The sequence below is a fragment of the Silene latifolia genome, chromosome 3 (genome assembly GCF_048544455.1).
Source record: "Silene latifolia isolate original U9 population chromosome 3, ASM4854445v1, whole genome shotgun sequence".
Classification (NCBI taxonomy): domain Eukaryota; kingdom Viridiplantae; phylum Streptophyta; class Magnoliopsida; order Caryophyllales; family Caryophyllaceae; genus Silene; species Silene latifolia.
Genome location: NC_133528.1, coordinates 36,523,615 through 36,537,746, shown reverse-complemented (window position 1 = coordinate 36,537,746; position 14,132 = coordinate 36,523,615). Strand labels below are relative to the sequence as shown.

The 14,132-nt window shown below is 35.4% G+C and overlaps 1 protein-coding gene across 1 annotated transcript; it reads right to left on the bottom strand.

Annotated features, from left to right (window-relative positions):
- Positions 1-9,389: 9,389 nt before the first annotated feature.
- On the bottom strand, positions 9,390-13,864 carry LOC141647549 (uncharacterized). Its single transcript, XM_074455776.1, has 6 exons — positions 13,617-13,864; positions 12,940-13,035; positions 11,618-11,772; positions 10,644-10,841; positions 10,211-10,273; positions 9,390-9,850 (listed from the first exon to the last, which is right to left on the bottom strand). Exons 2-6 carry the CDS (start codon positions 13,028-13,030, stop codon positions 9,692-9,694), a joined length of 666 nt encoding a protein of 221 aa, XP_074311877.1. The 5' UTR covers positions 13,031-13,035; positions 13,617-13,864; the 3' UTR covers positions 9,390-9,691.
- Positions 13,865-14,132: the final 268 nt, after the last annotated feature.

Sequence of the window (14,132 nt, the reverse complement as noted above, 5' to 3'; positions counted from 1 at the left end):
GTCCGCTTGTGAATAGTGTGTAAATGAGAAACCTGCAAAGTGAAGTTGAATGGAGGGAGTAGAAGTGAACAATTGTGTTATTGAGTAGTACAGACTACAGAGTATTAGGGCATCAACAATAGAGGTTTGTCAACAAAGGTTTGTGTACTTTTTAGAGGTTTGTTGACAAACCTCTCTATTGTTGGAGATGGGGTTTGAGGTTCATCCATAGGAATGGTTCTGGCATTTGTATACGGGTTTGTTGATTGACATGGCAGTGAGTGGTCCCAAAAGTTAGTATATTTTTATTCTCCAATAACATATGTATGAGGGGGAAAAAATGGGTAATTTTATGTGGGTCCTATGATATGAACCTTGAAAAGGTTTGTCTATTGTTGTATATGAGTTTGTTATTGAAGAGGTTTATTAAATTGATGATGTGTTATGTAACAAACCTCTTTAGAGGTTCATCTATTGTGGATGCCCTTAAGCTGTGTTGATTCCTTAGTGGTTTAGTACGGCTCGTTGTTTCTAACAAAACTGTGTGATAAGTTATTGGACAATAGTACAAGACGAATTAATTGCAAGTCAATTATGTATCACCGGCGAAACAACGTATCATATGATTGATATCAATTATCAACTATCAAAAGGAAATAACCAAGCATGTGTGATTGTGTGAATGATTAATTAGGGATAATTATGATTAGGTACAATTTGTTTAGCCTAAACAAACACTTGATAGCATGTGAACAAATGAGCCACACGTTCGCGTGCATGTTATGGATTTACTTACGAATTCGGTCACAACAAATTACTCAACAAAATTAGCGAGAAGGTTACTCATGCAATTGAATTGGTGACTACGTAAACTTTTGAGGCATGTCTTATGCACGTCATGCTGTCGACATGCGTAGAATTTTGCCTAATTTTTAGGCATGTCTTATGCACGTCATATTGTCAATGTACGTAGAATATGTCTCAAAATTTTGTTGAATTATTAGAATAAAAGAAAAAATGTTATTGTCGGAGATATTTTCATATATGAAACAATGTAAATTGACAATCCAATTATGTAAGGTCTAGTCCTTCTTTAATTATAGGTATGTTGAATTAGTCTTATATGTCTAAAGAAATTGCCGAATATGAGACTAAGATCTAATTTCCTATAGCACAAACTATAGGCTAATTATTGTACAATGGGTTGATTGGTGCTTTTACGATTCGATCACATTTTCGTTAAATTTGAAGTTCTAGATGAAAATAGCCATAATCCGTAAACATATGGAAATTAAGAGTTCGTTTAAAATTAAACCTTTAGAAATGAAATATGATGCAAAATTGCTAACACAAGAAATATGAGTGCATCATACGTGTATATGTTAATATGTGAAAAAAAAAAAAGGAATGATAAATTCACCAAGGACACTCATGCATGCACCAGTAATGAGAATAGCCTGATTCCTTCCTCACATAGCGTACAAAGTGGTATTCATTTTATAGATAAAACGGATTAAGTACTAAGGTACTTGGATATGTTAGAACATGCCTATGCACATGGGTCTACCCGTACGGAGGAAAGACGGATTATTCGACAACATAAGGTAGCTCAACGGAGTGGGAGTAAATAAAAATCCTCAAAAAAGGCCCTCCACCGATGACATAATTTTTGGCCCAATAAACTCGAAACACGATGAGAGTCTAGACCTGTCAAACGGGTCGGGTGGGTCATATGGGCCGGCTCAGAATACAGGTTGGGTTATATGGGCCACGGATCGGGTTAGGGTCAGAATACGGGTTAAGAAATAATTTCTAACGCCCTTTTTTAATGATTTTTTTGATAATTTTTTTTTAAAAAAAATGTAAAACATATCTAAAATCAATATTTAATCATATTCAGTATTTACATTAATTATATTGAATCATTGACACAATTATTACAATAATTTTTTTTTAATAATTATTTTATTTATAAAAGTTATATAAAATTGACTTGTTAATTATGTTTGTATTTTTAAGTAATAAAAAAATAGGTGTTTAAAGCAGGGTATTTGGGTAATCAATGGCAGGCTAATCCCAAAGGATATACAGTTGCTGATGGGTATAATTGGCTTAGAGTTGAGGCATCTAAGGTATCATGGAGACACTTGTGTTGGAATATTATTAACGTCCCAAGAACTTCCTTTATTTTTTGGGCTAGTCAGCACAGGAAGTTGCTTACCCTGGACAGACTACAGAAATGGGGTATAGTTCAGCTAACAAACGCTTGGCCTCGTGGTTTAGCCCCTGAAAATCATGAGCACTTGTTCAGTTTGTGTGAGTATACCAGACGATGTATAGAGCTAATGCAACAGAAGATTCATATCAGGTTCCCTGCTACACATATGGTTACTTGGTTTTCTAAAGCTAGAACTAAGAGCAGAATGTAGCGAGTTATGGCTGGTGTTTGCTATGTAGGAGTAATATCTGGAGTTTGGCATGTCAGGAACTGTACTGTGCACGCTTATACCATCAGGTGAATGCACCTAGGGTGTTAGTGAATCAAGTTTGGCGGGAAACTAAAGAACGGTTGCTACATCGGAATAGAAGGATCCTTAGTATTTTTGATCAACAGTGGCTTGACTCTATTGTGTAATTTGTTTAGTTTTGTTTATTCTTTGTATTCTTGAAACATTACAATTTTTGATATATATATACTTACCCTTCACCAAAAAAAAAAAAAAAATAATAATAATTTTTCTAACTATTTTTTCAAATATAATACTCCCTCCATTTTTCACCCCATTTGATTTATTGCGGTGTCCAATACGCCACTTTGACCGTATTTTTCGATGTCTATATGTTATTTTTTTTCTTGATTTTTTTTTTCCGTGAAAGATGTCTTGATATTAATTGTAAATGTTTTAGTTTTATAAATAAATAGTTTTTATTCTCCAACTTATTGACGGTCAAAGTTCGAAAACTTTGACCTCCAAAAAGCAAATGGGGTGAAAATAGGAAAATGGAGGAAGTATATAAATAATAGTATTTTAATAAAATTCTTGATTTACCTTTGACCTAACAGGTCGACTCTAAAATAACGGGACATTTCGGATTCAGGTCAAATGGGTCGCCGAGTCAAAATTTTCGAGTCTTGAATCTGAAAAAATAGGTCGGGTCAGATTTATGGGTCGAGTCAGAATTTGGCAGGTCTAGATGAGACCTTGGCTTCTTTTTAAACTTTTGTTTTCTAACCAAGCACTTTCGAAAACATTAATATTATGTTTTGTCAAATAAGCTAATTAAGTAAAAAACTTACCTATTTACCTTACCAAATAGTGCTTTAATTAGTATTCTACAAATTGTCAACAATATTTTTTTATTGCATGATTCATTTATTTAATTTTATCTAAATTTTGTAAACAAAAATACCAAATGATAAGAGGTATTCTGGTAGGGCTAACCGGCTAAGTGGCTAACCTTACTTATAGTTATAAACGGATAATGTCCGTCTATAGTTATAGACGGATAATGTCCCTCTCACAAATTAAAGTGAGTAGTGCAAGTGAGTGAGAATTGAGAAATGGATACCCCTACTTGCACTACCCACTTTAATTTATGAGACGGACACTATCTGTCTATAGCTATAGACGGATAGTATCCAACTATAATGAGACTGACGGTACTTTGTAATAGTTACCTTTAATTAAAATACGTTCTCCAAAGAAAAAATTAAATAAATAATTTTGACGAATGGAGCAGATTTATGAGCTTCATTTTTCTGTTCGAGAGTACCAACATCTAGAGGTAGCAATCAGATCGTTCGGGTTGGGTTTAAGTCAAGTCTTGTCGGGTTGAGTCATGTCGAGTTTGGGTGATATCGGGTGATGACTACGTCTGGGTTTGGGTTTGGGTTTGGGTCTGGGTTTGAGTTGCTTACGGGTCGGGTTAGTCATGGGTCAATTCATAGCTCAGGTCCGGGGTCATCACTGGTCGGGTCATTTAGGTAGATTTGTATGGTGGGGTTTTGGTTAGGTCAAGTCATTGTCCGCTTTGATCATTATCTGACAAATTTCATGGCCTTGTCATTACCGAGTCGGGTAATTGTGATAATTTGTTAGGTTTGGGTTCGGTTTTACTTGGTTCGGCTCATCAATTTTTTTACCTTGTTGATGTTTTCCGATTATTTTACCACTTTTAGTTGAGTTATGATCATTATTACCGAAGTTATAAGGTTAGTTAATTTTAAACACTTTATAAAAGTTGTTCATAATGGTTTATTTTGGTTTTTATCGCCTTGATTTTTCGTTTATGCCGTGGTTTATTTCGAGTTAATGCCGGGTTATGTTATCTTTCAGACCGGGTATACATTTGGGTAAGCGATCGAGTCAATTTCGACTTATGTTTTGAGCCGAGTCAGCTGTCGGTCGAGTCAAGTCAAGTCGGGTCAAAGAATATATCGGGCTGATTCGGGTTTCAGGCCAGCTTAATCAGGGTTTTATCGGGATATGGGTCATCATTGGGTCAAGGGAAACTTGCAAACTCTACTAACATCATCTTCATTGATGATCCTGATTGATGCTCAGCAATAATAAAATGAAATAGAAATAATAACAGTAAATATTTGGAATTATTGGTGTATATAATTCTTACTAAACTTTCTCATTTCCTTTTCCGTCTATTCACAATAACTTCCCTATTTTCTTTTTTGGTAAGTGTTTGTGTGGTCCAAATTTAATTGTATGACGGAGTAGTGTATTTGTGTGGTCCAAATTTATTTATATGGTGGGATATTGTGTTTCATTGATTTTTGTTTCAAAATAAAATGAGAAGTTTATTATGAATAAGAGGGAGTATAATATTATGATAGTGTATAAAATCGTATATGTTCATTGTCCACACAAGAGATTCATAGGTCAAGACTCGAGAACAAATATTGTTGCGCATAAACTAAGAACACGCAACGTATGAATGACTCCAGAAGTAGAGGATGCTTCACGTGAAACGCAACATTTCCATAGCTTACGTGTCCCACAACAGCTTTCATCATGTCACGCCAAATCACATGAACTATAGTAAATTTTGACGGATCGAGAATAGAAGGTAATAAAGCTGCGTTAGGATATTGTATAAGAGATCACAATGGTAAAGTCGTTGTGTTAGGAGCAAAAAAGTGTGGATCTAATAGTATTCTTGTTGCGGAAGCTCTCGCATTAAAAGAAGGTGTTTTAGCCGCTAAACACTTAGGAATCTCAAAGTTAATTGTGGAGGGTGATAATTTATGTGTTATTAACTTACTTCGCAGTACTTGGCAAATTCCATGGGAAATCTCTAGTATTATCAAGGATGTGAAATTAGACTTTCATCTGTTCGATGAAATGATAATTAAATATTGCTTTCGTGCCCCTCAACAAGTTCTTGACTTTCATGGCTTCATTGGACATTCTTGTCCAACTCTTTCGAGGTGGTTTGAAAGCCGGTGGCTTCAACTTACCTCTCTCATTCGAAATGATGAGATAGGTTGGTCCTATCCTAGAGGATCAACCTAATTTTCTTACCATATAAAAAAAAAAAAAAAATAAGTATAGTTTCTATTGATTGCTTTCACTAACTACCTACTTCGTACTATACCTAGTCATCTTTCCTCATAATTAATGGGACACCAGTACGTTTTATTTCTCATCTACATGAAGATTCTAGATTTGGAGTATTTTTTTGTGACAAGACCCCGATTTTTGTGGATAATAAACTTGGAACAGTGGGTAAATTAAGGGGTTAGTAAGAATGTTCGTCCCGTTGAAATTTGAAAAATCTAAAGTTTTAGTTTATGTTTTGAAATTTTTTCGAGTTTGTCTTATGGTATATATTTCTTGTTCACTTCCCTAAATTTTAACCCTTTTAATTATATATCCTGGCTCCGCCACTAACTAAGAATATTAATATTTTCATTATTCTTCTTCGTTTTCATTCATTTCCTTTCAATAATACCAAATTTACAACGACCAAGGTTAATTGTTTGATGAAGTGAGTAAGTAACGAGTCTGGGCCGCACCCCAATAGAAGAGAGAGAGAGTCCGTTTTACAAGGTCAATGAGGTTTCATTCTAAAACCCATTGGCAATAGAGGGAGTGATCTCTTGCCTTATAAAGTGCTAACTCCTCTTTTATTAACGTGGAACAATCACATGTGAATATATAAGTAGTTTTCTTCACAGCAATGATAAATAAAGCACCTTCTTGTCGTACCAAACTCAATTCACCCTATTTAAAAGAAAAAAATATTGTAGAGCTAATTTTTGGTTATACACCAAAGCATCGCGAGTAACTAAATAAGTGTAAATATTATATAAAATAAAAGCTATTAGTCGAAATTGATTCATTTCTTTTAGGAAATGAAGAGAATTGTTGCACAGACGAGAATGGGTAGTATACGTCCATACCATCGAAATCACGTTGATGCATGACAACATGAACAGGAAGAACCTTGCGAATGAAGGAATTGAGAGAGCCACAATCCATTTAAACGTGGCGTTAGTTACTTGATTACGGAGTAACTCACAAAACATCTAGTAATACTTCACCACGTACCAGGGGCGGAACCAGGAATGAAAATCATCTAAGGCTAAATTGAAAGATTAACTAATCAATTGGTTAAAATGAATGCAAACTGTAATTAGCTAGCGGAAGCGAAAAATTTCAACGAGGTGAATAGGTAATGGTATAAAGTAGCCTCGAAAAAAATTGAAAAATTGAACTAAAAGCTTCAAAAATTTCATAAGCTAGCGGGATTTAGAACCCCTACCCCCTCACTCCTCCACTGATTGTAACATACCTATCTATAAAGACAGATATTTATTACTATCTCAAAATTAATCTTGTTTGATCACTGAGAAAAAAATGTAGCATGATAAATGATAAAACAAACCAATAACAAAAATTAGTAAAATAAATTTTTTGAAAAAAATACTCTTATTTTGATAGTATATGATATTTTTATCAATCAAATATTTTATAATGATACAATAAAACACGCTTGCTAATTAATCGATATAAATAAGGTAAATATTTATAATAGATTGTTCGATAAAATTGAATTTTTTTTTTTGAAGGTGATAAAATTGAATTTTGAATGACAAATAATAATATAGTAGTTTGTGAATGGGCATGTAGTGGGAGTTGGATGAAATAATAAAGTTGCAAGGTATTAAAAAAGAAACCGAACAAAATGCCATTAGTGGGATTCGAACCCCACTTGCCTGTGCGGTAGACTATATTTCTAACCATCCAAGCTACTCTTCAATTATGCGTATTGGTTCACTAAATTGTATTTATAATTGTATCTAGGGCTGTAGCCCTAGAAGAATTGGGCTGGATCCGCCCCTGCCACGTACGTAACAACTAACACGTGAATTACAACGGTATGCATTATATTTTACGCGTATTACGTTTTCAACAACTACCCTTTTCGTGTTTTGTTGCGTCGTATGCCTGCATGATGCTGCATGCAACTGTAATAAGTGAAGATTCCTCTTTTTGTGAACCGTAAATTATGGTTTTCAGTGTTGGCGTGAGCTGCCCGGTTTTGAGTTAGGTTCGGTTGGATCGGGTTGACATAATAATCAGCACAAACGTACCGTTTAGTGAGAAGTGATTTTACCTACAATTTGTGAAACATTATCATTTCTATTAGAGGTCGAGAGTTCGAAACTTGATACAAATGTTAGTCGAACTCATAGAACGATCAACGAAGAATATTCTGCTAGCGGACAATTAAAGAGTGATAATCGGCAAGCCCCTTTGCATCTACTCTATAGAAAATTTGACGAAATATCATATTCTAGTCCTGCTACATTAAAAGAGCTTATAGACAAATTCATCAAATCAATCAATATCATATTAATAGTAATATAGTACGGAGTATATATATGCACTATTATTCGGGTCGTACTCACGCGTCAGGTCGGCAGATTTAAATTAAGCTTTAAGTAGTGAGTGATGTAATGAAAGTTGGAATAATCTAGATAACCTATAAAAATGACTTTATAAACTCCAGGTGGTAAACTCGACCTCACCCGACCTCAACTACCATGACAGAACCCCGAAAACTATTAACTCCAAACCGACCTGGCTCAACACCCGATACAACTCGATGAATATTGACCCAAATCGACTCAATATGAATCCGACTTAATATTGACTAGGTAAAATTGATGACCCATACTGAGCTTAATACTGATCGAAATGAAAGCTACTTAGTGTTTAGACTTAATAACAAAGTAATGAAATGATACTTTGATTTAATAACAAAGTAATTAAACCAAATAATGGTCGAAAACTAAGCTTAATGGTAAAATATTGAAGTAATGAGAAAAGTAACTTGAAACAACAATGACCCGACCCAAGCCCCCACACATCACTTGGGCCGACCCGATAATGAGTTGAACCGAACTAGACTGAAGTTGAAATGGTTGGTTTGGTATAAATGATCCAACCACGAAATAACCCGGCCTTTTTTTTTTTTTTTTTTTTTTTGTGAAATGTAAGTAGTATAAAAATCGAAAAAGGTAACCATAATACAAAGTTTGTAACTAACACTCATGGTGTCGTTACCAACCCAGACTAACACAAAGACGGACCATCGAGACCCATCTAAACCAATTTGACCGACCCGACTATCACCTCGGCTCCATTTCCACCGAGAAGTTAAAAAAAATATCAAGCAATTTTATTCCTATTTGGTAATTAACGGATTATTTTCTGCATAAACATATTATTAGTGACAAATTTTATTAAAAGGCAAATGAAGTAAATTTTATTTTTCTCACAAGGCAAATGAAATAAATGTTTTAATACTAAAACATGTTAAGCAATACGCTGGAGTAAGTAACATGTAAAATAACATATTGACACTAAATATGTTGTTTTAATATATGCTATTACCGAACACCAAAACGAACGTATTAATTGATCAAACATGCTAAAAGCCACAAATATATCAAAAATGTTGTTTTAATACGGAGTATATGCTATTAGCAAACACCAAAACAAACGTATTAATTGGTCAAACATGCTAAAAGCCATAAATATGTCAAAAATCTCCCAACATGGCGTATACCAAACAAGCCCTGTGGATTCTACGGTCTCATTGCACAGCATACCGCACGCATTTATGACACAATGGCTGTAATAGACTCCCAACGACCGACTCCAAAATCAATGGTACTCCCTCCGTCCCAGTCAATTGTTGTCCTTTTGTTTTGGCACAAAGACCAAGGAAAGAGGAAAGGACCAATAACTAAATGACAAGTGGAACAAATTGAATGAGAATGACCAAATTACTCATCAAGTTCATTCTCAAAATAGAAAGGACAACAAATGACTGAGACATCCAAAAATGAAAAAGGACAACAAATGATCGGGACAGAGGGAGTATAACAGAAAGCTGCTATTGTCTTTATTTTTATGTTCATGAGAAACCGGAGAAAGTAACTCCAGGAATATAGGATCAACTTATTGAGCATCAATAGCTCAGAACACAATTTGGAGATTAAAGGAAAGTATTCAGGTAACTAATGCGGAGTACTCGGTATTGTACAATAGATAAAGAGGCCCAAGAGGGTATGAATATTTGGACAATATACAAGAATAAGGGAAATATATGTACTCCATCTTCTTCCCCGTGTTGAATCACACAAACCATTTTGTGGGATTATATACAGAGGAAATCATGATAATTATGAGGATGAGGAAGTCACCATTTCAATCATCGCTTCCTCCATCTTGGGTTGGTGACGGGTGCAAGCATGGAATGTGCTGCAGATGTCAAGCTTCTCAAAAAAGCTCCCTGCATCTACCAGGAGCACAGGCCCGAACTCAAAGACGATGTTTTTACACTGGTGAACATAATTCATGAAGAATGGGGGTTAGTGTCTGGAACAAACTTCAGAGTTTAGACACATGGAAGCTAAAGTTTAACTCATTCCAGTTCATGGTTTGTTTATTTCTTCAATAATACAAAATCCAAAAATAGCGAGTATTTGACTCTATTAGGAGGGGAAACATCGAGAGCATGATTAATAATGGGTTGTAATCTAGCAAAATTAGCGATGAAAACGTTAAACATAGCCATGAAAACCATCTCATGTAAACAGAATAAACGGTCTGAGAATAGCATTTCCCTGCACAAATATTGTTGACTCTAATAGTCTTAACTCTAATATCGCGACAAGTAACCAGAATTTTCTGTGTTTTACCTTGTGCTTGTAGCGATCGCTGACAGCATTACATGCCTTCAGAAGCCTCTCAATAATTCCAAGCTGTAAAAAAAAAACAACGAATTAGTTTTGAAAAAGAAGATATCAATGAGTCGACACTCGACATACGAATTCAATAACAGAAGATATTTGATTATACACTACTATTGCACAATATGCTGAACCTGCAGAATAATTGCGCTATTATCTAAAATGTTGGAAAATGAGAAAAAAAATATTGTCAACATGGCGGGAAAATTAGGTATGACTTACACTCATTTGTCTAACATGCAAAACATTCATGCCATGCTAATAAAGAAACTAGTAGTATTATTAGATTTGTCTAAATCTCTTTTTCTCCAACACTATTATCTCTTACTAAAGATGCATATACTAAACCACAAGTTCTCTATTAAAACATTCAAGAACCCACCTCAGTGTCAGGATCTTTCAGCATGTCAATCACTCCATTGACCGCTTGATGACAAACGTCACACTTGTCTTTTTTCTCAGACAAAGAGGACACCATAGAATTTCTACACAGCCCAACTTTCTTGCAAATTCCTTCAGGTTGCACAGATGAAATTTCTGAGAAGAAAGTTTCAGCATATTGATCAACCATCGTCATGCACTGCCAAAGGAGAGAAATGTAAGATTTAGATTCTTTTTCTGTAAATCACACTGTTGAAACTTATTACTATAAAGAACCAGCACGCTAGAATAAACTTGTTAAATCCCTTTTATTAAAATCATATCAACACTAAAGCTAGTTGGGTGCATCAAAGTTGTAATAGTAGAGCAGGGAAAGTGGGGAAGGAATAGATGAGCAAATTAGAGCCAATCTGCTTACATCCCATGAGTATTACTCTCTATGTCCCAGCCATTTGTAGTCCTTTTCCATTTTGGGGTGTCTCAATCAATTGTTGTCCTTTCTATTTTAAGAATGAACTTAATGAGCAATTTGATCATTCACACTCAATTTGTTCCACATGTCATTTAGTAATTGACTCTCTCCTCTTTCCTTGGTCTTTGTGCCAAAACCAAAGGACAACAATTGACCGGGACGGAGGGAGTAGTATTTATTTCTTTTCAGTAGCACATTATTAAAATGCAAAACATTTTCGGGAAACACGTTCTGCAGCATATTGCGTCCCATAAGATTGACATTCTAAAATCTAAAGTACTACAACTGCAGGCTAATACTTCCAGCAACTCTGTACTATGAATTGCAGATATATAGCAACTAACATCCTAGATAACAGCCTCAACGATTGTAGTTAAAAGTATAAAAATATGTACGAATTTGTCACAAAAGCACTCAAACATGACCTGGAGTTGATACTCTAGAAGTAAGTGAAAGAAACAAAGGATCTCACACAGTGTGAAGCTGGTTAGAAAAGTCCATACCTGGTCTGCCAAATTGTGCATCTGAGAACAGGTCTTGTGAAGTGCCTCCAAGACTTCATTTTGGGTTTTTTCATCTGTAAGGTAGTCTAGAGCTACAGTTACATATTGTTCACAGAGTGTGCATACATCTATTTTTGTACCCGCAACATCAACACCTGAAAGCACAAGGAATGTTGCTAGGATAAAGCTAAACCATAAATAACTAATGTTGTCTATAAGAAAAAGGGGCTAGCAGGGGCCCTCGCCCCCCTAGCAGTCACATTTAGATAATCTAGTTATGCAATCATCGATCAAGAGATGTAACTTCCAAGTAATGTATCCTCAGACATCCACAGACAAAGCAGACATTGGCCTGAATCCTATATGCAGCATGGATGATAAAATGCTCCCTTTACGTTATGTAATAGAGTGTTTACAATTGTTACGTTTATATCACGTTACATAACACCATATACAAAAACATCGATATTTTGGCTGCATCAACCAACATTTCAAAACATCACTGTTACTTTTTCGGTATATGCGGATCTTAATCCGTACCGCTTATTTTCTTGTAGTGCGAAAAATATAAGAAAAAATGTGTATTTACAATGGTGATTTCCGTTTCCAACGGAACCAAAAACTAAATATTCTTTGATAATGTTGGAATAAATCAAAATGACTCACGGGCTTGCCTGCACTTCTTTTTATTGTGAATAATCATCCCTCAATACAATTGTGACGCACTTTTCATTTTGGATCATCTAGAAACAGCATCCCAAACTCGTGGTAGCCTTGAGGCACTAGGGTCATGTTACTGTCTTTACTGTTATTGTTCTGTGTATTTGTGAAAAAAGAGGCATAATAGGTAGAATATAGATTTAAAACATGGGAAACCAACTCAAATATCATACGTTAAGAAGAAGAGAAGATGAGCTCAAGCTAATGGACATTCCGACAGTATTCCCGCGGTCGGTTACATAAATTCTATGAAGCCTCAGTACTGATAATTTGTGACTGTTGCCACATCCGCAACCGGTACTGATCCGTGATATGAAGATTGTAGAGCAGGAGATTTTCCGGGGGTGGGGGCGTGAAGAAGAATTCCTTAAGAGCAAAGACTACTGATAGGCAATCTTTTTTCAGTGCGTAAAAGGGGAGTCATAAGAGTTGTTTTAATACAAAAGGACTTGAATCCCTCATTATGAGAACCCATCACTCAAAAACATTTGTTAGCCAATATTGTCAATGAAGTAGAGAAGCCAGTCTAATGAATTAGACACGCCAACATAAAGCAGAAAGGCAATCAAGAGCGCAAGGAAAACAATTTGTTGACAAAATACCTGGACCCTCTGATGTAGCGAGATCTCTAGCATCAGACACCAAGTTGCCAGCAAAAACTATAAGAACTAAGAGCCCAACTCTGAAATCCATGATACCTGAAGTATCAAGACAGCACAGAATAAATACTCTCTTACAACATCGGAATCTTATTCTCTTTACCATCTTATTCTTATACTTGACATCAGCAAGAGATGATACCAACAGTAACAAAGACTATAGCAGATAAAGCAGAAATCTAATTCCTTTACCCAATTTAAAAGGAACCACCAGAAAAACAATACACAATTACAATATACGTCTCAGAAAAACCATCTAGCTTCTCCTAGATTAAAAATAGCATTGGTTAACAATAATTATTGTGCAAGACGGTTTTACAGTTAGAGCGGTTGTTTTATATGTTAAAACCTCATTTGTCGATAGTAATAAACAAGTGTTTAACCAATCAAAGGGTGTAAGGATCAAGTCTAATTCAACCCATTACAGAATTCATCAAATAATCCAAATTTAAGCAACTACCCACATCTTTTCATCACAGATTTACATCATTAAATTCAAAGATGATAACTTTATTGCAGAAACTAGTTCAAAGGGGTAGATGATAATCTGCTAAGTATAAAGTAACACAAACAATTAAACATAATTAAAAAAGACGAAAGAAGCGGAGAGAATAAGGTACCTTAGAGAAGGAGTGGAGGAGGATGGAAGGTGAAGAAAGAATAGAACGAAAGAAAGAGATTAGTTGAGTGTTGGGGTGTTGTGTTGTGTTGTGTTGTGTTGTTCAAGCTTCAAACTTTAAACGCAATTGATTTCAGTATTTCACTTGTGCTTGATCAAGTCAAGAATCCGATATTTGGTTGGAGTTCCCTCAGCTTTTTGTTTCTTTTGGAGTGACATGGCTATCAAAGTTATAATAGTTTCCGAAGTAATAAAGAATGATTAGGGAGTCATTTTCATTGGGTATTTGAAAGTTGATGATGGAGAACAATGGTCTGGTCACGAGCATCTTCACCCAAATAATCATCCAAATTATTTCTCCCAGCCGGCTGGATCAGTTGAAATGTCGTGAGGCAAGAACGATGTGGCGTAACTGTAAGCCACGTAGGCCTACATCCGGTGGAGATGGCTCTTCTACACCACGTAGAACGAATTCAGGGGCGAACCCATGATTTTAAGTTTGGGGTAGCGAAACTAC